This window comes from Ursus arctos, unplaced genomic scaffold (assembly GCF_023065955.2).
Source record: "Ursus arctos isolate Adak ecotype North America unplaced genomic scaffold, UrsArc2.0 scaffold_6, whole genome shotgun sequence".
Lineage (NCBI taxonomy): Eukaryota > Metazoa > Chordata > Mammalia > Carnivora > Ursidae > Ursus > Ursus arctos.
The window spans coordinates 7,857,303-7,881,480 of NW_026623078.1; the positions used below are offsets into that span (position 1 = coordinate 7,857,303).

The 24,178-nt window shown below is 37.4% G+C and overlaps 1 protein-coding gene across 5 annotated transcripts in view; it reads left to right on the plus strand.

Annotated features, from left to right (window-relative positions):
* Positions 1–24,178, plus strand: part of SPIDR (scaffold protein involved in DNA repair) — a 478,698-nt gene that overhangs the window by 398,467 nt on the left and 56,053 nt on the right. For 4 of the 5 annotated variants that reach the window (XM_057307781.1, XM_044390348.3, XM_026516505.4 and 1 more), the window contains one exon: positions 6,674–6,814. In XM_057307781.1, coding sequence (XP_057163764.1) covers positions 6,674–6,814 — 141 coding nt within the window. Of the gene's footprint in view, positions 1–6,673; positions 6,815–11,651; positions 11,847–24,178 lie in introns of all 5 variants that reach the window. The other variant, XM_057307780.1, reaches the window with a different exon arrangement.

Consider the following 24,178-nt stretch of genomic DNA (forward strand, 5'->3'; position numbering starts at 1 on the left):
CTTTTGTCCATTTTGTTTTCCAATAAAATGAGATTCACATAATATAAAGCTTATGGTATTATGTAATCACCACTTCCTTCTAGTTCCAAAATATTTTAGTCCAAAAGAAAATGCCATACAGAGAAACAGTTACTCCTTATGTCTGCCTCCACCTACCCCCTAGCAACCATCATTTGTGTTCTGTCTCTGTGGATTTAACTAGTCAAGATAATCCATAGAAATGGAATTTGTGATGTTTTGTATCTTTACTCCATTTTTTGATAGGATTGTTTGTCTTTCTATTCTTATAATATAGAGTATTATTATTTTTATTATCAATTATAAGTTCTATAGTTCTTTATGTAATCCAAATACAAGTCCTTTGTCAGATGTATATTTAGTAAATATGTTCTCCTAGTTTGTGGTTTGCCTATTCATTTTCTTTTTTATTTATTTGTTTATTTATTTATTTATTTGTTTGTTTGTTTGTTTGTTTATTTATTTTTTAAATATTTTTTTATTATATTATGTTAGTCTCCATACAGTACAGTACATTCCTGGTTTTTGATGTAAAGTTTGATGATTCATTAGTTGCGTATAACACCCAGGTACCATGCAATACGTGCCCTCCCCACCACCCATCACCAGCCTATCCCATTCCCCCACCCCCTCCCCTCTGAAGCCCTCAGTTTGTTTCTCAGAGTCCATAGTCTCTCATGCTTCATTCCCCCTTCTGTTTACCCCCCCTTTCTTTATCCCTTTCTTCCCCTACCAATCTTCCTAGTTCTTATGTTCCATAGATGAGAGAAACCATATGATAATTGTGTCTTTCTCTGCTTGACTTATTTCACTTAGCATTATCTCCTCCAGTGCCATCCATGTTGCAGCAAATGTTGAGAAATCGTTCTTTTTGATAGCTGAGTAATATTCCATTGTATATATGGACCACATCTTATTCATTTTCTTAATAGCATCTTTTGAAGAGAAGTTTTAATTTTGATAATTTCAAAATAATTGATTTTTTACCTATCCCAAGGTTGCAACGATTTCTCTACTGTATTTTCTTCTCACGTTTTAATTTTTTATTTGGGTCTATGATCTATTTTGAGTTAATTTTTGTGTATAATGTGCGACAGCAGTTAAGGAATTTATTTATTTATTTATTTATTTATTTTTTAGTGTTTCCAGTTTTCCTATTACCTCTGGTAGCAGATGAAAGGACTAAAATAAGAAAAACAGGGACACCTGGGTACCTCAGTTGGTTAAGTGACCAACTCTTGATTTTGTCTCAGGTCATGATCTCATGGTCGGTCATGAAACTGAGCCTGTCCTCAGGCTACACACCCAGCTTAAGATTCTTTCTGAAAAAGAAAGAAAGGAAGGAAGGAAGGAAGGAAGAAAGAAAGAAAAAAAAGTGAGAGAGAGAGTGAGGGAGGGAGAGAGAGAAAGAAAGAAAGAAAGAAAGAAAGAAAGAAAGAAAGAAAAAAGGAAGGGAGGGAGGAAGAAGGGGGGGAAGAAGGAAGGAAGGGAGGGAAGAAGGAAGGAAGGAACGAAGAAGAAAAGGGGAGGGGAAGTGAATGATTAGTTCCAAGTCTCTCCAGGAATTGATCATGTCCTATTCACTTACTCCGCAATGCTGAGTGGTCATTTCTCCCTTACCCTGGCATATAGTGCTGTGCCAAGGTAAACATAGTCTTTTCTGAGGAATTTTCTCATCAAGAGGAGATGTGAAGATATTAACCTCTGAGATTCCCCAGCCATAAAATGGCCCAGCCTATTTGCCCGTGTGTTGTTCATGGTTGATGAGTTCTTCCTCCTACCCATGGTGAGTCCAGGAAGCTTGTTAGAGCTCTGTTCTTAAGTGGGAACAGACAGCAGGGGCCTAAAGAAAGCTTCTTAAATGAAGTTACAGATAGTGCAACCACAAAATGAAAGAGGAAATTATCAGGGGGAAAGAAAACATCTTTCAGAGCTTAAAAGAGAACTCTTACAAGTTAAACATATAAAAGTAGAAATTATGAAAAACCTAATTAGAAGCATTGGAAGACAAAGTTGAAGGAACTGCCAGAAAGAAGTGGAAAATAGGAGAGAAAAGTTAATAAACTTAACTGGTCCAGGATGTCCAATAACCAGAATGAAAGAAGAGAAAAAATAGAGAGGAAATATCAATGAAATGACAGAGTAGATATGATTCCACAGTGAAGGGACCCACCAAGGATATTACTCACCCAGTACATAGAAATAGATCTGTACCGAGGAATATCACCATGCAGTGTTGTCAGTGCCCTGGGAACTAGAACAAAGCTCAGCTCCTGTAGAGAAAGGAGGAAGACAAAAGCAGTATTGAACTTGGAATAGAAAAATTATTTCCAATCTAGAAATCTATACCCAGCCAAACTGCCCATAAAGTTTGAGGATAGATTATTGACAATTTCATGAATGGTTTCAATGATTTTAGCTCCTAATTGCCCCTGCTTAGGGACCTAGAAGCTGTGAGCTACTAACTTGAAGTCAAGTAAGAAAGGAAGACATAGGATATAGAAAATAGGAGATCTAAAATTCTAAAGCAGCAAAGTAAATCCCTCAGATTTTCTGACAGGAAATACTGGACGACTACTATGCTAACCAGTCCAGACTGGAGTGAGGCAGAGGCTCCAGGAGAGCCTCATCAAGGCACAGTACATGTGAGGTTCACCACCCTGAAGGAACATTTTGGTAATTGGCTGAGGTGTAGAATTTATGATAAGTACATAGAAAACTAATTTTATTTATTTATTTATTTATTTATTTATTTATTTATTTATTTATGTTTTGATGTAAAGAAAGGGATAAAGAAAGGGGGGTAATCAGAAGGGGGAATGAAGAAAACTAATTTAAAGATCTATATAGAAAAGGAAAAGTGATCATGTTTTACTATATTTAAGATTGCAAATTCCCTGAATCATTGTAATCCAGAAATTTTGGCATGTGGTATTTTTATCAACTTGTTCAAAATACTCTTTTCTACTATGATTTCATATTTGACCCATGGGTTGAAAAGGATGTTGTAAAATTTCAAAGTGGAAGATTTTTTAAACTATATATATTTTGTTAGATTTCTCATTTAGTTATATTGTAGACATACAATGTGTCCCATACAATACTGATTCTTTGGAATTCATTGAGACCTGACTTATGGCCCAGTGTCTGGTCACATTTTATAAATGTCCTATGTGTGTTTGAGAGTGCACTTTCTCTAATTGTGGGCAGTTTTTCTAATTGCCTACCCAACAAATCAAACTTGTTAGGTATTTGTAAGTTTTCCAAGTCTTTACTAATATTTTCCTCAGATTAACTTAACACTTGGCAGGGGTGGGTTGAAATCTCCCACAATAATGTTGGATTTGTTCTTCTCCCTGTAGTTTTGTCAGTTTATACTTTATATATTTCAAGGCTGAGAGCATACAGATTTAGAATTATATGTCTTCCTGGTAAATAAAGCTTTTTAAAAATCAGTATTAGTGACCTTTTTACCCTTAATAATGCTTTCTCTCCTGGAATCTCTTTAATTTAGTCTCAAAACCACCTCCTCAGCTTTTTTTTAGTTAATATTTGCCTAAAACATTTTTTTTTCACCCTTTGAACCTTCCTCTGTTTTAAGAAGTTTCCTGTCAACATCATTTTTATTTTTTTTTTTTCGTTCAAACTGAACGTGGCAAACTCTGCCTTTTAATTGACAAGTTTAAATCATTTTTATTCCATTTCAAATGTACATAGATTTGTGTCTACCATCATACTTATTACGTTACATTTTTCTGCCTTTTTTGGTGCTTTTTCTTTGCATTTTCTGAGACTTTTTTCTTTGCTTGTTTTTGCCTATATTTCTCATTCCATTTTTTTTTCCATCTAGTAATTTGGAAGTTATACACCATATTTCTGTTCTTTTCGTGGTTATCGTTGAAATTTTACCAGATGTAAATACTCAGTGAAGTCTGGAGTTAATATCTTCATCCTGCTCTGGGCGATATGACCACATGGGACCATTTGAAGTTCATTACCCCATTTGACCTACTTGCTCTCCATTTCCAGTTTTTTAGCTCCCCCTGCATTAGTTGATATTATTGGTGTTGGTGTTATTTTATCCTACTGTTTTGTTTTGATTTGTTTGTATTGATGAAAAGTAGTTCTTGTATCTTAGACCTTTTTTCCAGAATAAGTTCCTTCTTCCTAAAATGCATAATTTAGAAATTATTTTAGTAATTATCCTAATAACTAGTACATATATCAGGCTCTATAGGTGGAAAATGTGCCTAGTGTTTCTTTATTTAAAAATGCCTTTATTTTACCATCATTCATGAAAGATAGTTTTGCTGATACAGTTTTGAAATGGCTTCCATAATTCTGAAAATATTTCACTATCATCGGCTTCATTCATTGCTTTTGAGGAGACTGGTGTAAATCAAATTTTTATTCCTTTGCGGATGGACTTTTCACCCTTTTTGCTTTTAGAATCTTCTCATTGTGTTTGATGTTCTCTAGTTTTATTACAGTATGTGTCCTAGGATGGGTTTCCTTTTAGTTGTCCTGCTTGATATTTATTTCTCTTCCTGTATCTTTGGATTCATTTTTTTCATCAGTTGGGGAGAAAATTTGCACTTACTAAATTATTGCTTCTCCTTCCTCTATTTTGTTCTTCTGAAATTCCTATTAGACAAATGTTAGACTTTCTCATTCTATCTTCTGTACTTCTGTTTTCTCTCATGTTTTTTATCTCATTACGCATTCTAGGTTATTTACTCAAATTTATAACCCAGTTCACATATATACACTCTTCAGGTACATGTAACCATTTGTTTACACCTTTTTAATAACTTCTTTATTTCAATAAATGTAGTGTTTCCTTTTTGAAAGTTCTATTTCATTCTTCAAATCTGCCAAGTCACACTGTATAGATTTTTGTTTTGTATTTTATCTTTGTGATTTTACCTTTTTAAAATAGTTATTCAGTATTTCATATCTTTTAATTCTAATATGTCAAGTCCTCTGGAGATCTATTTTTTGTTTTTGTTTTTGTTTTGTTTTGTTTTACTCTTTCCACAGAGTGATTTGTTTCCTTGTACTAGTGATTTTTTTTTTAAGATTTTATTTATTTATTTGAGAGACAGAGAGAGCAGAAACAGTTGGGAAAGGGAGAGGGAGAGGGAAGCAGACTTCCTGCTGAGCAGGGAGCCCCATACAGGACTGGATCCCAGGACCCTGAGATCATGACCTGAGCCAAACGCAGATGCTTAACCAACTGAGCCACCCAGCCACCCCTATACTAGCGATTTTTATTCAAGCACATTTTTATTTGATTTTACTCCATGACAGCTAATGATAAAATTATTATTTTTTTATTTTTTTACGTTATGTTAGTCGCCATACAGTACATCATTAGTTTTTGATGTAGTGTTCCATGATTCATTGTTTGTGTATAACACCCAGTGCTCCATGCAATATGTGCCTTCCTTAATACCCAACACCAGGCTAAAATTAAAGGTGATTTCCTTCAGACAGGATTTACCTTTGCGCCTTTTGTGAATTGGCGGGGGTGGGGGGGGGGCTGTGGACCTGGGAGAATTAATTGGGAAGTCTAGCTTCTAAGCATTATTTAAAGTTCATTGTTGCATGGACACCTGGGTGACTCAGTTGGTTAAGCGTCTGTCTTAGGCTCAGGTCATGATCCCCAGGGTCTTGGGATAGAGTCCCAGATTGGGCTTCTTGTTCAGTGGTCCCCTGCTTCTCCCTCTGTGTACTGCTCCCCCTGCTGTGCATGCACTCTCTCTCTCTCTCTCTCTCTCTCTCTGACAAATAAATAAGTAAAATCTTTTTTTAAAAAGTTCATTGCTTCAGATTTAGCATTCATTCGTTCATCATTTGTCATATGTTCTTTCTCACCATATACTTTCCTATACACCCTCATCCGTAAAATAGTTTTGTTCCTCAGTCTTTTTGGTGGTGTTATTTACTGCCTAATTTTTTTCAGGCTTCAGTAAATATTTTCTGAGAATGTGTCATTTCATAATAAATAAGACTTCATGTACCTGAATTATGAAGTGAAAGGATTGGAGATTCAATCATAAATAGGTTTTTATAAGTACTACCCTTTGAACTTAAAAGTTGGGGGGAATCCCATCATGTCATTGGATATCCATCATGTCTGTGTTGCTGCCAGCAGAGATGCTGGTTTTTATCCTTGTGGGATATGCATGTCTGTAAATATGTGCCTTCTCAGAGAAAGCCCCTTATTAATGTTGTTTTCATCATAATGTTCCATTGAGGCTTTTCTCAGTGTTGAACATCCATACAAAATAGAAGTGTTTCCTGTTATAACAGACAGGATAAAAATGGGGAGAGAGGGTAATCTCTTTTTGGGCAGTGGTAATATATTTTATTTGAAAGGATGATCTTCTTCGTGTGCTTTTAAACCACATTTGGCTCAGGGTTTAGTTTTATGCCAAAAGAAAATTCTCTTTCCTTCTTTATTTTGTGTATAGTGGTCCCAACACCTGTAAGTACAAATCTAAAAGTGCATGTTTGAATTCAACTTCCTCTACCCTGATTTACCCATTCAGGAAAATGATTAAAATGGATCTCTAGTAAAGGAGAAGGAAATCCTGACCTCTGTAGTGAATCAAAAACTGTCTCCTAAAAAAATGTAAATACTTTTTTGTAGAGTCTGCCTTCTCGTGCAAGATGCCTATGGAATGTTCAGTGAAGTGCACTCTGAGGGTGCCATCTTGAAGGACCAACAGTTGGAAGGGAAGTCCTGCAGCCTGATGGGAATGAAGGTTCTACAGAAGGCCACCAGAGGAAGGTGAGGACACTCTGTAATAGCATCTAGTTTGCTGCAATGACTGGTTCCTTTATTAGTGTTTTATCTTTTATTTATTTATTTATTTATTTATTTTTAAGACTTATTTATTTGAGAGAGAGAGAAAGAGCACAAGCGGAGGGAGGGGCAGAGGGAGAGAGACTCTTCAGCAGACTCCCCCATGAGCATGGAGCCAGAGGTGGGGTTCGATCTCACAAACCTGATCTCATGACCTGAGCCAAAATCAAGAGTCAGATGTTTAACCAACTGAGCCACCCAAATGCCTCTTATCTCTTATTTTTAAAGACGATAAACTAGGATCCTAGAGTTTGCCTGTAAAACTAGGCCAGAGGTGAATCAAGCTCATAAAGTACTTCTAGGAGAAAAATTGGCAACAAAAACAATAATGCAGTTTTAGTGATTCCTAATTTTATTGAAAGTTAAGAAGATAAAAAATGTTATGCATGTGTGCTTTAATTCTAAAGATTTTTTTTCTGTATGTTTTCCTAGTTAAAAAATAAGATAGTTTTACATTAGTCAGTTTATGTAAATGAAAATATAACTTAGTATAAGGACATTTTATCAGCATTAAACAAATTCTTAGGTTGTCATATCTTTTTGCTTTCCATAGTAAGAAAGTTTTGTTCTCTGTCAAGTTTCATGGTACCCTACCTTAAAATGTGTTTTTGGATAGCAGGATAGAATGGTATGTAGATCTGGTCCAAACTATGGCAATTACATCTCCATTAATCATCCTAAATCTGTAAGTTAGGGAAAAGAAGAAACATTTTTAATCAAACTATCCAGTCATATAGAGAATTAGCATAAACAGTGAATTTGGGATTTTCTCAATCTTATTTTAATCTCTCCTTCCTTCAATAGTGTATTAATTCTCTTGATGTTAATTTTTTACTTAATTATTGTAACATCTGAGCTTATACCAGAATCTGAGAGAAAAAAAACCCATGATGAATATATGATGTTCTGGTTTTGAAGCAGTTATTGATGGCATCCTCCAGTTGTTTGCATAATGAACATTCTAGCCATGGTCATTCTAAATTGTGAACATTTATTGAGTATTGTTCTGACGGACCTATGTAGGCAGTCAGCATTCCCAGAGACCACAACTCCGTGTCTCATCTGGCTTTCATATAGTACTGTGCAGGTGAGTGATGGCTCTGCCTGAAAGACATGTATTTCATAGAAAGATCCCCTATAAGCCCTGGGTAGATAGATACAAGAACATTTTAGATCCATGAAGATTTGTCTTATAACAAATGCTTCCTTTTATTTATGAAAGGGTGGCTATATTATAATGCAATTGCGTTATAGATTGGGGGTGGGGAGGTTTGCCCAGATATTTAGAAAGCATATCTACATGTGTGAAAAGCTTAAGTTTCACATGAAATGTATCTTTATTAAGGCTGAACCTCATTTTAGTCCTACGGTTTAGAATTACAAGCTTCTAAAAAGACTGTGTAGATACAGTAAATGGTATCGCTGCCCCAACATATTGACCTGACAGCATTAACTCTATCAGGGCCATGGTAGTCTTCCTCAGTGTGAACTCTACACATGAGCCTCCCACCTGAGCACACCAGGATCCAAGTGGGTGCCCCATCACGGGAAATCCTCCCTATGGGGCAGCACAGTTGCTCCAGCTGCCAGCTTTCCTGGTGTGTTACAGGCCAGACAGAGGCTGCCCTGGGAGGCTTCTTGCTGGAGACTACAGCACATAACTTCTTCTGGCAGTTCTACTGGTTAATGACAGAGCTACTGCAATCCCGAGTCTTTGGCTCTGTAAAGTTCATGTTCTTTTACCATTATGCTTTATAGTTGTATGTGTTCCTAAGACTTAATCTACTTTTTTGTGGGTTACAAGGGGATCCCTACTACTAGATCTATAACATTCCCATAGGAAATGTTTTTACCACAGGAAATGCACTGAGTATTGCAAATAATTCATTTACAAACAAACTTTTTGGAACCCATACCATTTTTAGGTTTGTAACTAAATACTCGATTTTTTTTTTTTTAGTTTGGGATTAATTTCTTTACTTATATATTTAATTTAATTTTGGCGGGGCGCCTGGATGGCACAGCGGTTAAAGAGTCTGCCTTCGGCTCAGGGCGTGATCCCAGCGTTGTGGGATCGAGCCCCACATCAGGCTCCTCCGCTATGAGCCTGCTTCTTCCTCTCCCGCTCCCCCTGCTTGTGTTCCCTCTCTCGCTGGCTGTCTCTATCTCTGTCGAATAAATAAATGAAATCTTTAAAAAATAATAATAATAATAATTTAATTTTGGCACACAGCTACCCAAATAAATGTTTAGATTTTCTTTTTGGTCTTTTGGAAACTATATTTCTTCAAAACAAATGATTAAATCACTTAGGAATGCTGGATGTTATAATTGCCTATTAGTGATATCATCCATTGTCAGTCATCCATCCGTGGCCCAGTAAACACAAATTGTCTCTTTTATTTTCCCCCAAATTACTTTGTTTCGTGGCAACTCCCATAAACTCTAACAAAATATACTTCTCATAAACGTTAACAAAGTACATTTACTTCCCAAAATTCAAGCTAAAATGATTAATTATTATTATATACCTCCAATATCTAATATAGAAAATAACTTTTTTGCCAGTTGGAAAATAGTTGTGTGTTTGGGCTAAGTCATGAAGTCTTTTAGATCTTGGCTGACAGATTTCATCTGATCCATGCTTCTAGTGATGGAAAATCACTACTCCCTACAAGGGCTATGAAGTGGACCGATGACCTCAGAGCTGTCCAGTCAGACAGACATGCTGTTGGATCAGTGTGTGGGGAACGCTGCTCTGTCTACCTGCCTCATTTAGAAAAGCTTGCAGAAAAACAACAATCATATCTTTTGTGTTTCTCTGACGTATTTTTGGAGTTGTGTGTCCAAACTGACTGCTTAAAGCAAAAAGAGCCTGAAAAATAGCCTGGATTTAAAGGAAAAAAACTACCATTTTCAAAAAAAAAAACTGCTGAGGCATGCTCATTAAACAGAATGTGGAGCTCTGCCTGTGCTTTCTTCCTCTCTAGAGCACTCCCTGCTATTTGTCCAGTGACTCTCTCCTCCTAAGGCATGTGCCCTGACCTTTGTCTTCCCACGTGGCCTGTGCAGCAGTTTAGTGGGTCAAATGAGCAGAAAGGTTACATGACTTTGCTGTCTTAATTCTATGTATGAACTTTATCTTTTTATTGTTGATTATTATACGATTTTATTTTTATATGATAGGGAAATACTGAGGGGGAAAAGAATTCCTAAAATACGTGTTACCCCTATAGAAATGGAAAATATAGCTAGCCAAATTTTTTGTGGGGGGGGGGGAAATTCTTTCAGTTCAAAATCCTACTCATATTTGTGTCCCACTTGTTAAAACCCACTAATCTCTGCGTCTAAAATGACTAATTTGTAGGTGGTATTTGATTTAGATCTGTTGACTGGCCCTTTAAGGGAAGATTTTATTGAAGAGCATTTAACAGTACTCACTATATACAGAAGGCTCTACCTGAGTACCCAGAATGAGAAGGAAGCAGTTGACATGATCTTTGACCTTAAATTCCATCCCTTTGAACAGAAAACTAGACAGGCACAAGTACTGGAGCAGTTAATGTTTTAAGTGACTAGATCCTAACTGGCTGATCTCAGATTTCATAAAAGAAGTTAGTGAGAACAAATGCCTTAAACATCCTGACCTGTCAGAAAGAAAAGTTCTCTTCAAACTGTTAAGATGTTATCTGTGGAGATAATATGCAAAAGAGGAAATGAGAGGGTTTATTGAAAAGATAATTCACTCATTGATTCTGTAATTCTTTAGTGCCTCTTGGTGCTGTGCCCCTGGCTGATGGCTGTGGCACTGAGCTAGCTCTGTGCTAGATTTTTGGGATTTATCCTAAACCAGAATATACTGGGGTATAAAGTCAACTAGATAAAGCCTTATGTCCTATTTTTAGGGATTCTGCATCAATCCAAGAGAAAATTAGGGCCTCTGTGGATTTTCAGAGAAGAAAAGAAGAGATAATAAAAATAAAAATCAAGTTAAGATGATCCTGCTGTTTTACCTACCTCTAGTGGATTTGAGATAGAGGGAGAGATTGGGGCAGGGCTACAGATTTGGGAACTTCTATAGCAATTGAGAGAAGGAGAACAAAGAACCAGTTAGGAACTAATCTTAATTTCTGATACCTGCAGGCAGCTCCACCAGGACTGTAAAAATAGACGGTTCCCTCCAAGAGCTCGTGGACCACAGGAGAGCCAGGGGTGACCCAAGCAGACACTGACTGGCAAGTGCCTAATACAGAGAGCTGTGGGCTGATAGCAGCCACCTTTGAGGGGGTTTCTGAGGGCAGGTCAAGATTTAGGAACCCTGAAGAGAACAGGAAAGGCCTGGGGCTAAGGACTAGAATGAGGAAGGGAGGGAAGACTGTCTCCATTATCTCCTTTGGGAGCCAGACTGAAGATAAGTCTGGTCAGCTTTCATGATAGAGTGAGGGGTGGGCACTTTGTGTGTGGGGTGGTGCATTTCCGAGAATGATCCAAATGATAGTTACTCTTTAAATGTCAACTTTTTTTTTTCAAGGTAACAGATTAAGTACTGAAAATTTTTATACTGGAAGCCAAGTTTAATCAAAATGCTCAAATACTAACCCCATAGTCAGGATTCAGAAGTCCTTTACAAGCCCTCCTGCTAGTTCCCAGTGAGCTGCATTTGTGGCCTTTAGTCCCGCCACTTAGGCATGTGCCATGCCCTAGACCTAGAACACTTTGCCTTTCCCCTGGGCCTTATTTAAGCCGCACCTTTCCTTCATAGGCCAATCTTAAGATGCTGCTTCATTAAGACTCCTGGCACCTGTACCCAGCACCGCTTCCTTTATCTCCTGCAGTTACTGCTGGGTCATCTCCTCCCTTCCTCCACATGGGCACCCAGTGGTCATAGTGCTGCTCACTTCAATGCCCACGCCCAGGACTCTGTAGGATTCCTGCTGACCTGTGTCCTACTAGACAGGTATACTTTAATGTAAATAAGAGTGACATTGTAGGCCTGAGTTTGAATATGTCCATTTTTTTGGTAATAATATACAAACATCAAGACTTATGAGGAATCTTGGAATGGCTCTCTCAAGCTGGCCTGCACCATGTGCCTGGCTCTGACTCACACCAAGATAACAGACCTTGTCTTGGTCATTGTCACATTCCTTTGCATGGTGTAGACAATCAGTAAAAGTTGACGTTGATTAGAATGCCTGGTGGCCAGTATTTCAAACTGGTCTGCCCCATTGTTAGGCTCTGTGAGGGCAGGTGCTGTTTCTTGTTCACCATTGTATTTCCTGGCACATGACACGCTCATAATAAGTACTTGTGAAATGGACATTAGTTGTTTGCTTGGGTTTATCTTAGAGTTTTCCTCAATAAGATTTGGGTGTATATTTTTGTACATGGTAAGTGATAATTGTGGGAGCTCAATTTTAGCAGGAAGAATGGAAATCATTTGGCCCCAAGTCTTGCATCCAGTGCAAGTGAGGGCCACGCTCTCTATGAACCTCTGGACATAGACCTTGCCTCACAAAGTCTAAGGGGACATGCATGGGGTTGTGCTGTGAAAACGCTTTACCAAAGAGGGGGAGAGTGTGAATGTCCATTACTTAATATTTCACAGAAAAAAAGTTTCCATGCATTGCACTTTGGTTTTCTTGTCTTTTTTAGTCCTCACAAGAGTCAGTAAAAGACTCTGTTCTCACCCCCATCTTAGAGGTGAAGGTGATTGGCCCAGGGTCACACAGTGGGCCAAGGTCAAACTCCAGTGTGATGTGACACTAAGGTGTTCAGTCTCCTGTGGAGACCTTTGCCTTCGCTTCAGCTGGATGTGACCCAGAGTACACAGAAGTGCAGTAGAAGGGAGTCATTAGGAATTATTCAGTGCAAGTCGACTGGGTTGGGTTAGGGTTATTATTGAGGAACCATTTCAGATGCTCTTTTAGCAGGAAATATGTGGTGGTGAGAGTTCTCCTTGGGTAAGAAACTTATGCAGTAATTTCCTTCCTTTGATTTTCCCTCTTCAAAAAGGCCACCCTTTTAAAGAGCTACATGCTTCCTTTGGGGTTTGAGGTCCAGAAACTCTTGTTAATTGCTGTGGTTGGAAAGCCTTCTTTTAAGGGATGTTCTTAATAATAATTTCATGATTTTGAAAAATAAAATTGCTCCTGGGGATCGCTTAGGTTTCTGGAAGGTGAATAAAATGTCAGTGGATGAGAATATACTAAATCTTGAAACCAGTGATGCTCAAAGAAGCAAAAGGAAGCTCCCCTAAACAAGCTTCATGCTACTAATTTTACCCCTTAATCAGTTTAGAAGTGTGTTTTGTGTTTCCTCTGTAGATTTTATTGTTTTCTTTCTGCCATTGTTTCTTAAAATGAGTATTTTAAATGAAAATTTAATCTTTCTATTGTCCTTGAAAGTGGAATTATTTTTGGTCTCTATTTAACAATTGTACAGGGAAGCATAAACAACAGTAGAACAGTAAATAGTAGTTTAAATAAGCAAATATTTTCAAGATTGTATCCCCCCTTCTTCTTCAACCTTTCTTAATATTGTGTATGTGTTGTTCTTGTGTTCTGATGTATTTCTTTCCTGACATTATAGAGAGTTTCTTATATATCTGTGCTGCCCACACCCCCTTATTTTGCTGCTGTGCTGTTCTCTAATTTGAGGGCAACCAAATGGACATTCTGCATAGAGTGGAAAGAGTCTTAACTTGAAATCAGGAGACCTGGATTGTACTCCTGGCTGTGCTACCAGTACCAGTAACTCTGGCCCCTGATACATCTGGAAATGAAATGACTAGACCAGATAACCTTCAGGCCTCTTTAGGTTTATTACTTTCCCTTTCAGGGAGTCTTTTATTTTTAGCTTTGTACACAAAGATACTTTTTCCATTTGTACATCTTTTCCTTAAAGAAAATATTGAACCTGTTGTTTAAACAATCTTCTTACCGATTAATTTGCAAAGTTGCCATCTTTTTGGTAGGTACGGAGCATACATCTTTGGCTGAGCATAATAAATATAGTAAACCTTGAAGGTATATAAAGAAAGGATTACAGTCAGCTAGATTGTGACTTTCAGTGTAAAGCATTTGTGAAGGTAAAACAAGCTCTACACAACTTTTCTTTGAAATAGAAACATTTTAGGAAGATGATGTCTATTTTCCTAATTATTGTTTGCTCTAATCACTTTATTTCTGAGTGTCTTTGTTACTGTGAACTGACAGTTATTTTTATTAGATTCTAATCAAAGATTAATAGAAATCATACCTTTTATTTTTATTTAGAGGGAAGGTATTTTTTGAAATCTGAGGTTATAGTCCCAAGTCACACAAATCATGATTAGATATACAACTCTAAACTCCACCTGTTGAATTCCTTCCTTATATATTTGATTGCTTTGCTGCAATCACATTAATTAATTCTGATACAAGGAGATCTTTACTTAATAACTTAATCTGTTTAAAATAGTTTTAGTACCATACATTTTGCTTAAGAACAATGAGAATAATTGGGAAAAGTTTCATCGTTAATTTACAAAGACCTACGTGCTCATTTTATTATGATAAGAAGGAGATGTATAGAAGAAATAAGGTAACCTAAGCAGTATCATGCATCAAAGCTTGGTTTCTGTATTTTTATTATCAGCTAAATAGTCATTAGTATTCAGCGGCTTAATTAAGAACAATCAAAACAAAAGCAAGAGGGAACTTATAAGCCCGAGTCAGAAGAATACGGGGACATAGCACCAATAAGAAAATTCAAAAGGATACAATTAAACCAAACTGAAATGCGTGAGGTGCAAGAAGGGAGGATGAGCAAACCAATGGTAAATAAGTGGGCAAACCCAGTGCTCTACTACCAGGTAACACTGACTGTATAAAACAGTATTTATATTGTACACTGGAAGTTAGGAAAGGTTTGATCCAAGTCTATTTAAATAGTTTGGGGCTAGAATACTCCGTGATGACTTTGTACGCTTTGTACTGCATCACAGTAAGAGGCACACAACATCTAGTCAGTGATAGCAAGACTGGGAGCAGGGTGAAACAGGCAGGCTCCTCTATCACAAAGTCATATTTTTCTCCCTGTGGTGTTAAGACCCTGGCAGAAGAAACAAGTACAAAGTCCGTGGGACAGAATTGTATATGGTGTGTTTGAGAAATAATAAGGAGAAGGATTTCCTATAGTGTAGCCCTTGGCTAAGCTAACATCTGAACAGGATCGCTTACCTATTGAATAATTCTTTTAAAATGAAAATGTTTCAGAATCACGAAATGAATAATTTGTTTAATGATTGGGAATCATTTAATCAGAATTAATAAATAATCCCTGTAGCAAACAACTATTGATATTGGACCAGATCCCCTTAAAGCCCTTCCATCATTTCTTTTGTACCACCCCACCCCTATCCCCAGCTCCTTTGTACTTTTGCATCTGTGGGCCCACATCTGTCCCTGTCTTCAAAGGACTGCCCTCAGCCACAGATACTGTTTTACCTGCCTGTGAAAACAGCTGGAAGTATCTGAGAATTTGGGTCCCCCTTAGTTTAGTTTAGGTGGCCCTTAGCCAATGAGTGTCTTATGAAAGCCCAACTCCTGTTAAAGTTTGGACAAAATCTAATCTATAATTCGCTCTCCAAAGCTCTCCTATAAAATCTGACACAGGCTAGAACTTTGCCAGAAAAAAAACAAACAAACAGGATATCAACCCCAAAACCTTACCTCTGTGCAAACACAGAAGTATAATCACAAGCCTGTGTAATATTCCACTGTATGTGTATATACATACACCACATCTTCTTTATCTGTTCATCTATTGATGGACACCTGGGTTGCTTAGATATCTTGGCTGTTGTAAATAATGCTGCAATAAACATAGGGGTGCATATTTTTTTAATTACTGTTCATGTTTTGTTTAGGTAAGTACCCAGTAGTGGAATTATTGGTTCATTTTTAATTTTCTGAGGAATCTCCATATTGTTTTCTGCAGTGGCTACACCAATTTACATTCCCACCAACAGTGCAGGAGAGTTCCTTTTTCTCCACATCCTCACCAAAATATGCTATTTCTTATCTTTTTTATTTTAGCCATTCTGACAGATATAAGGTGTGATATCTCACTGTGTTTTTGATTTGCATTTACCTGATGATTTATGATATTGAGCATCTTATCACATGTCTGCGACCATCTGGATGTGCTTTTTGGAAAAATGCCTATTCATGTCTTCTGTCCATTTTTTAATTGGACTGTTTGTTTTTTTGGTATTGAGTTGTATAAGTTCTTTATATATTTTGAATATTAGCCCCTTATTGGATATGTCATTTGCAAATATGTCCTCTCATTCAGTATGTTGCCTTTTTGTTTTGTGGGTAGTTTCCTTCACTGTGCAGACACTTTCTGTTTTGATGTGGTCCCAATAATTTTTTGTTCTTGTTTCCCTTGCGTTAGGAGACATGTCTAGAAAAATGTTGATATGGCCAATGTCAAAGAAATTACTGCCTGTTTTTCATCTAGGGTTTTTATAGTTTCAGGTCTCACATTTAGGTCTGCAGTCCATTTTGAGTTTATTTTTGTGTAGGGTATAAGAAAGTGGTCCAGTTTCATTCTTTCGCAAGTCGCTATCCAGTTTTCCCAGCACCATTTATCAAAGAGACTGTCTTTTCCCCATTGTATATTCTTGCCTCCTTTGTCATAGATTAATTGACCATGTAAGCATGGGCTTATTTCTAGGCTCTCTGTTCTATTCCATTAATCCATGTATTTGTTTTTGTGCCAGTACCATACTATTTTGACTACTACAGCTTTGTAGTGTATCTTAAAATCTGGGAGTGTGATACCTCCAGCTTTGTTCTTCTTTCTCAAGATTGTTTAAAGGATGGGATCTTTCCATTTGCAACAACATGGATGAACCTGTTATGCTAAGTGAAATAAGAGGAAGACAAATGCCATATGATTTCACTCATACGTGGAATCTAAAAAATAAAACAAATGAATAAACGAACAGAAAGTAGAGTCAGCCCTATAAAATACAAAGAACTGATGGTTGCCAGAGGGAAAGAGGGTTGGGGAGATGGGTAAAATCAGTGAAGGGGAGTGGAGGTACAGGCTTCCAGTTATGGAATTAATAAGTCATGGAGATAAAAGGTACAACATAGGGAATATAGTCAGTGATATTGCAATAGCCTTATATGGTGACAGATGGTAGCTACATATGGGCTGAGCATAGCTTATAATGTATCGAAAAACTGAATCACTGTGTTGTACACCTGAAATTAATATAACATTGTGTGTCAGCTATACTCAAATTTTTAAAAATATTGTGAATAATCCCAACCTGAAGAAGAAAAGAAATATAATCAGAAGTAAAGGAAGGCATGTATTCCAGAGAATAAATGAAGTGGCAAACAAAACAGGTTTTAATAAGTCAAAAATAAACTGAGTTAAAAGAATGAAATCTGACATGTGCTACAATATGAATGAACCTTGAAAACATTATGCTAGGAGAAAGAAGCCAGGCACTAAAGGTCATATATTATATGATTCCATTTATATGAAATGCCTGGAATAGACAAATCTCTGAAGACAGAAAGCAGACTGGTGGCTGCTGCCAAGGCTTGGGTATAGGAGAGAATGGAAGCAACTGCGCACAGGTACGGGGTCTGCTTTGGGGGTGATGAAAATGTTTTGAAACTAGATAGAGGTGATTGTTACACCACACTGTGAATGTACTAAATGCGCCTGAATCATGTACTTTAAAAGAGTTAATTTTATGCTGTATGACTTTTAGCTCAGTTTTTAAAAAGGAAAATAGAAAAATGAACTGATTGACTAAAACATACAATGAGTTATGAAAACAGCTACAAATGTTTCATAGGTGCAGTTGGAGAAGAATAGTTTCTAAATGGAACCTTTGGGCATAATTTCACATATCTCAAAAAGGAGTAACTAGGGACTAGGGGCTCAGAAAGGGGATGCCCGTTATTTAACCTTAACCATTATTTTGCGGAAATTAAGACAAGGATTTATTAAAACGGGCACCCCTCTAAATTATTCATCACCTTTATCTTTCAATGAAAAATCCTTAGGATAAGAAAGCTATTTTATATCTCCTCTAATTTGTTTTTATTATCAGTGATAGTGAAAATCAAGACATTGATTAAAGCATACAAAGAAAAAACCAACAGAGTGCAGCAAGGCTTGGCACACCCACCAGATTGATCACAGGAAAGTTGAATGACAACCACAAACCACCTAAGAGCTTCTCTTTGAACTTCACAGGTCATGCACTAACCATTGTCAAGATTATTGCCCTGATAGTGTATAGAAAAATTATTCAATAAAAATAAATTTGCACTGTAGTCCATTAGATAAGAAATTCTGTTTTGACTATAGACTTTTACATGTTTCTTTTTCTTCCCTTATTCATTCATTAACACATCATCTTACTGTGGATACATGGATGGTGTCCTAGTTCCAGTTTTCAGAGAGTTTACATTCTAGCAGGGAAGCAGTTTGGAACCAATCAATAACAGTATCATAAGGTTTTTGCAGGAGTGGGTGGATAATCCCCCTCATTTGCTTGAGTCAGTAGGAAGGCTTCAACAAGAAGGCCTTCGTGGTATGACTTATAGGTTCATCAGGTTTCCAGGCAGACACCCATAGGAAAGCATTCTCCCAGACATAAATTTATTTTCCCATTATCTTTTGACCAAAAACAGACTACCATTCAGAAGCCAAGTATTATTTTTCCTGTGTCCTCCATTGCGGTTAACATAGTTTTCAATAAAAACCTGACGAACATTTATTGAAGAGACTGTTTTTTCCTGCTTTGTCAAAGGTTAGTTGCCCAAAGAGCCGAGGGTCCATTTCTGGGGTCTCTATTCTGTTCCATTGGTCTATGTGTCTGTTTTTGTGCTAGTACCATGCTGTCTTTGTGATCACAGCTTTGTAGTACAGCTTGAAATCCAGAAGTGTGATGCCCCCAGCTTTGTTTTTCCATTTCAACAATTCCTTGGCGATTCAGGGCCTTTTCTGGTTCCACACAAACAGTCTCTTCAATAAATGGTGCTGGGAAAATTGAACAGCTACATGCAAAAGAATGAAACTTAACCACTCTCTCACACCATACACAAAGATAAACTCCAAATGAATGAAAGACCTCGATGTGAGACAGGAATCCATCAAAATCCTAGAGGAGAACATAGGCGGCAACCTCTTTGACATCGGCCACAGCAACTTTTTTCATGACACATCTCCAAAGGCAAGAGAAACAAAAGAAAAAATGAACTTGTGGGACTTCAAGATAAAAAGCTTCTGCACAGCCAAGGAAATAGTCAAAAAAACTAAGAGGCAGCCACGGAGAAGGTATTTGCAAATGACACTACAGATAAAAGACTGGTATCCAAGATCTACAAAGAACTTCTCAAACTCAATACACGAGAAACAAATAAAAAATGGGCAGAAGATATGAACAGACACTTTCCCAATGAAGACATACAAATGGCTAGCAGACACATGAAAAAATGTTCAAAATCATTAGCCATCAGGGAAATTCAAATCAAAACCACACCGAGATAACACCTTATGCCAGTCAGAATGGCAAAAATTGACAAGGCAAGAAACAACAATTGTTGGAGAGGATGTGGAGAAAGGGGATCCTTCTTACACTGTTGGTGGGAATGCAAGTTGGTACAGCCACTTTGGAAAACAGTGTGGAGGTCCCTTAAAAAGTTAAAAATTGAGCTACCCTATGATCCAGCAATTGCACTACTGGGTATTTACCCCAAAGATACAGATGTAGTGAACAGAAGGACCATATGCACCTCAATGTTCATAGCAGCATTGTCCACAATAGCTAAATCGTGCAAGGAGTTGAGATGCCCTTCAACAGATGACTGGATTAAGAAGATGTGGTCCATGTCTACAATGGAATATTACTCAGCCGTCAGAAAAAATGATCTCTCAACATTTGCTGCAACATGGACGGCACTGGAGGAGATAATGCTAAGTGAAATAAGTCAAGCAGAGAAAGACAATTATCATGTGGTTTCACTCATTTATGGAACATAAGAAGTAGGAAGATCGGTAGGAGAAGAAAGGGAAGAAGAAAGGGGGGTAAACAGAAGAGGGAATGAACCGTGAGAGACTATGGACTCTAGGAAGCAAACTGAGGGCTTGCAGCGGGGGCGGGGTGGGGGGGAATGGGATAGGCTGGTGATGGGTATTAAGGAGGGCACATATTGCATGGAGTACTGGGTGTTACACACAAGTAATGAATCATGGAACTTTACATCAAAAACTAGGGATGTACTGTATGGTGACTAACCTAATATAATAAAAAAAAAAAAAAAAAACCTGACGAACAAATGATAAATTCAGAACCAAAACAGTCACAAATATTTCTTGGCTATATAAAACAAAATTAGTAGTAATCTCAAAACTGTCTTTGATCTTCCTCCCTCACTTCACTACATACTCACCCCATAACCAAGAGACAAAATAGAACCAAGTTACCTTGGAGTTACATAACTATGTCTGCCAGGGGACTTGCTGGTTAAAAAACAAAACTCATACTTCCAAGAACTTTGCTGGACACTGAGCAGAGGCAGTTGGGATTCAGTGTTGATAAAGGATACTGGTCTCAGAATCAGTATATCTGAGTTATATATTAGCTCTTAATGTTTGCTGGTTGATCAAAACTAATCCCATTCTTAGTTATAAATCAGGATAAATAGTATTTGCTTCCCAGGGTTGTTAGGAGAATTTAATGAGATAATACATGGAAGTGTTTTGTACAGTCTAAAACACCGTATAAACAGTGGTTCTTTCCTTCTTCTTCCTACTTTATTTTTTCTTTTCTAATTAGCTGAAAAGTAGAAATCTGGCCTGAATTGATCTAAGACTTTGTTGTCTTGTTTTAAACAAAATGGAAAGAGAAAGACAATAGAGTAATTTAGAAGAATGATAATTAGAAATTGGAAGTGTTCCACTTTTTTCCAGGAAAGAAAAGAAAGCCAGTTGGAAATTGCCAGGCCTTGTCAATTGCCCAATCATAATGGGAAAGAATGGATAATGAAACCAGTGGAAGTAAAAGTACAGAGAAATTTAGTTAAAACAAGGATCAAAGAAACCAGAAGAAAGATCAGCTGATACAAGAACATAAAAACAACTAGTACCTGTCTCTCCAGGTTGGCGGTTTATCTACTTAATGTGCTTTGCAGCATAACAACTCTAGAATTCAGTAAATGGGCAGGATTTTTTTTTTTCTTTTTCATTCATTCCTTCTCTTGGAAATCTCAGCAATTCCTCTTTCTAGCCCCCTGCTGTTCTTTTCCTCACAAAAAATCATAATTATCTACCAGCAGGCCAGCAGTTTTAAAACTTTAGAACTTTTTTTAAAAATAGAAATCTAAAGTTCAGTTGAAACATGACAGCAAATCCATGTGGAGCTGTTCTGTTTAAAACTAGGAAGTGGATGAGTGGAGGCCCCCACAGCCTCTCCACCTGGCTTCTTAGGGTTCCAGCAGCATAGTTGGAAAGTAATTATTGAGGATTAATTGCTCCTATAAACATTTTACACATGAATATAGCTTTTTCCACCCTCTCTCAGGTTAATAGCCTGTGGCAATAGTTATCATGAGGGCACAGGTAAGGGTATAATCCAGAAGCTGGATGGGAGTGTGTTCTTCTGTTAATCTCACATATGAAATCAGATGTTTAATTTAAATATGCCATCCTTAGCTGGCTTTTCAGATTTGGAGAATCTTATAGGTCTTAATTTTAGATAGAATACTCTTAAATCTTTATGGATTTGCCAATAAAATATCTGTCTGTTCATATGGGGCACAGAAAATGGAAAGAGAAAGTATCAATGTCACTAAGGCCCCTCTTTCATTTAACCCTCAACTAGCTGGCATATTAGGTGATGTTATTCTATGTTGAATGAAGATCCTGAAGCTCGCTGAAATTAAATACTTTGGCTCCAAATATGTGAGCTGGGCTCAAGCCAGATCCATCAAATTCCAAAGCCTGCATTTTCAGTATTGCAGCTGACATTTAATTACTTCCAGTTTTAGGGGAATTCATTTCTGTAAATTTCCCATTTGCTTTATGGTTACAGTCCCTGGCCCTTAAATAAGAAATCTGATTACTTCTTGTCAGTCGTGTTGGTATTAATTTAGATTCTTGGTGTTTTCCATTGTTTTTGTTAAACAATAGCAATAAGCTATCTATACTAGAATTATCTTGAGTAACCAGGAATGGTATCAGATCTCTAGTAAATAATTACACTGAATGCTTCAGGTTTAGTTAGAGATTTTCTTTTTCAGTTGCTTAGATACTTATTAATGAAAATATAAATTCCAAGAAAGGTAATTTTCATTACCATTAAAAAAAAAAAAAAGGCAGTTTGCTTCCTTCCTAGAATTGCCAACAATGGAGTGGATTGTCATGAAGTCCACTGAACCTGGACCACACATTTGTAAAAAGCCTCACATTAGGACTTTCAATATTATCTGCAAATGAGATAATAATATAGCCACTGTTGGTTGTCACTGTACAAATAATTAATATAAAGAGTAAAGGAAATTTAATGATCTCTCTTTCTACTTGGTATTCATTCCAGTGAGTGTGATCTTTCATACCTCTCTTCATGAATGTAAACACATCTTTAAACAAAGAGATAGGGTTTGCTTTTTTCGCTTAATAATCTCATGAGGATGTCCCTTTCCTGAGAGACTTTCAGATTGTTTCCAGTTTTTGCCGCTTCAAAGCTATGTTGCAGCTAACATCCTTGTGTGTATATATACATGTCTCCTTTATGTATTGCTCTTTTACGTTCACCTTTTTTACTGTGAAATATAACAAACTGTGAAAGAATGCATAATTGTAGAGTATAGAATGATTGATAAGAACACCCATGAAGCCACTACTGAATTCAAGGAACAAAACACGATCAGTGTCCAGAAGCCACCCCCAGTATGTGTCCTTCCTGGTGACATACCCTGTCCCTCCTCTGGAGATCATCTCAGTCCTCAGATTTCTTCTGTTTTTCTTTATAGTTTTAGCATTTTGCATTCATTCTTAAAAATATAGTTATCTTTGCCTGTTTTTGACCTTTATAGAGATGATACTATACATGTATATTATTAAATTTTGCTTCTTTCACTCACCAAAGAGATGCCACAGGCCCCAGCCATACGTAGCAGCCAAGAAGCTCAGAGTGGGGGCCCTCGCATTGAGCACCTGTGTGCTGTTGATACTTTGTTTCACCAATAAACTTGGTAAGATGCATCCATTTATTGTAGGTGACTCTGGTTTGTTCATTTTCTTTCTAGATCTATGCACTTACCACAGACTGTTTATCCATATAATCATTCTAGGCATTTTGGACATTACAGACAGTGGCATAAACCCAATGATGTGTGGCCCCTAGTGTACAAGTGTGTGCCTGTCATGGTGGGGAGGAGGGTGCTTCTTCAACCTCAGTAGGTAATGCCAAACTGTTTTCCAAAAGCAGGAGGTCCAATCTTGCCTGTTAGCACTGTGAAGTGTTCCTGCTGCTCTACTTTCCTTCCATTATTTGGCATCTTTAGATGTCTTTTCCTTATTTTTTCCAGACTTTATTCTTTTTCAGCTTGATGGATCTGTAGTGGAATCTCATTTTGGTTTAAATTTCAGTTCCTTGATTACTTACTGAGGCTGAGAAACTTTTGCTATGTTTAATGGCCATTTGTATTTCCTCTTTGGTCTATTCAAGTCTGTTGTTTGTTTTTCTTTTGGAATATTGAGCTTTATATATTCTGAAAATGAGTCCTTCAGTGGTTCTATATGGTTTATGTGTTATATAGGTTGCATGTCTTTTTGTTCTTTTTCTATTAGCTGAAATACTTAATTTATCAAAGTTGTCAATCTTTTCCTTTATGGTTAGTGCTTTCATTTCACTTGTTTAAGAAATCTTTTCATACCCTGAGGTCATGAATTGTACTTTGATTTGGGATAGCATTCCCAAAGTGGAACTGTTTGAGCCAAGAGTATGTAACTAGACTTGTTTTCATGACCCTACAGGCAGGGCCTCATGAAGTTATCATAAGCCTCTTTGAAATGACCCTTACCTCTCCTGGGACCACGCCCAGCACAGTGGGAGGCTGGGTCTCCCCCAGGTTCAAGAAATCTGCTTATAGGGGCGCCTGAGTGGCTCCGTCGTTGAGCGGCTCAGGGCGTGATCCCTGCATTCTGGGATTGAGCCCCACATCAGGCTCCTCCGGTGGGAGCCTGCTTCTTCCTCTCCCACTCCCC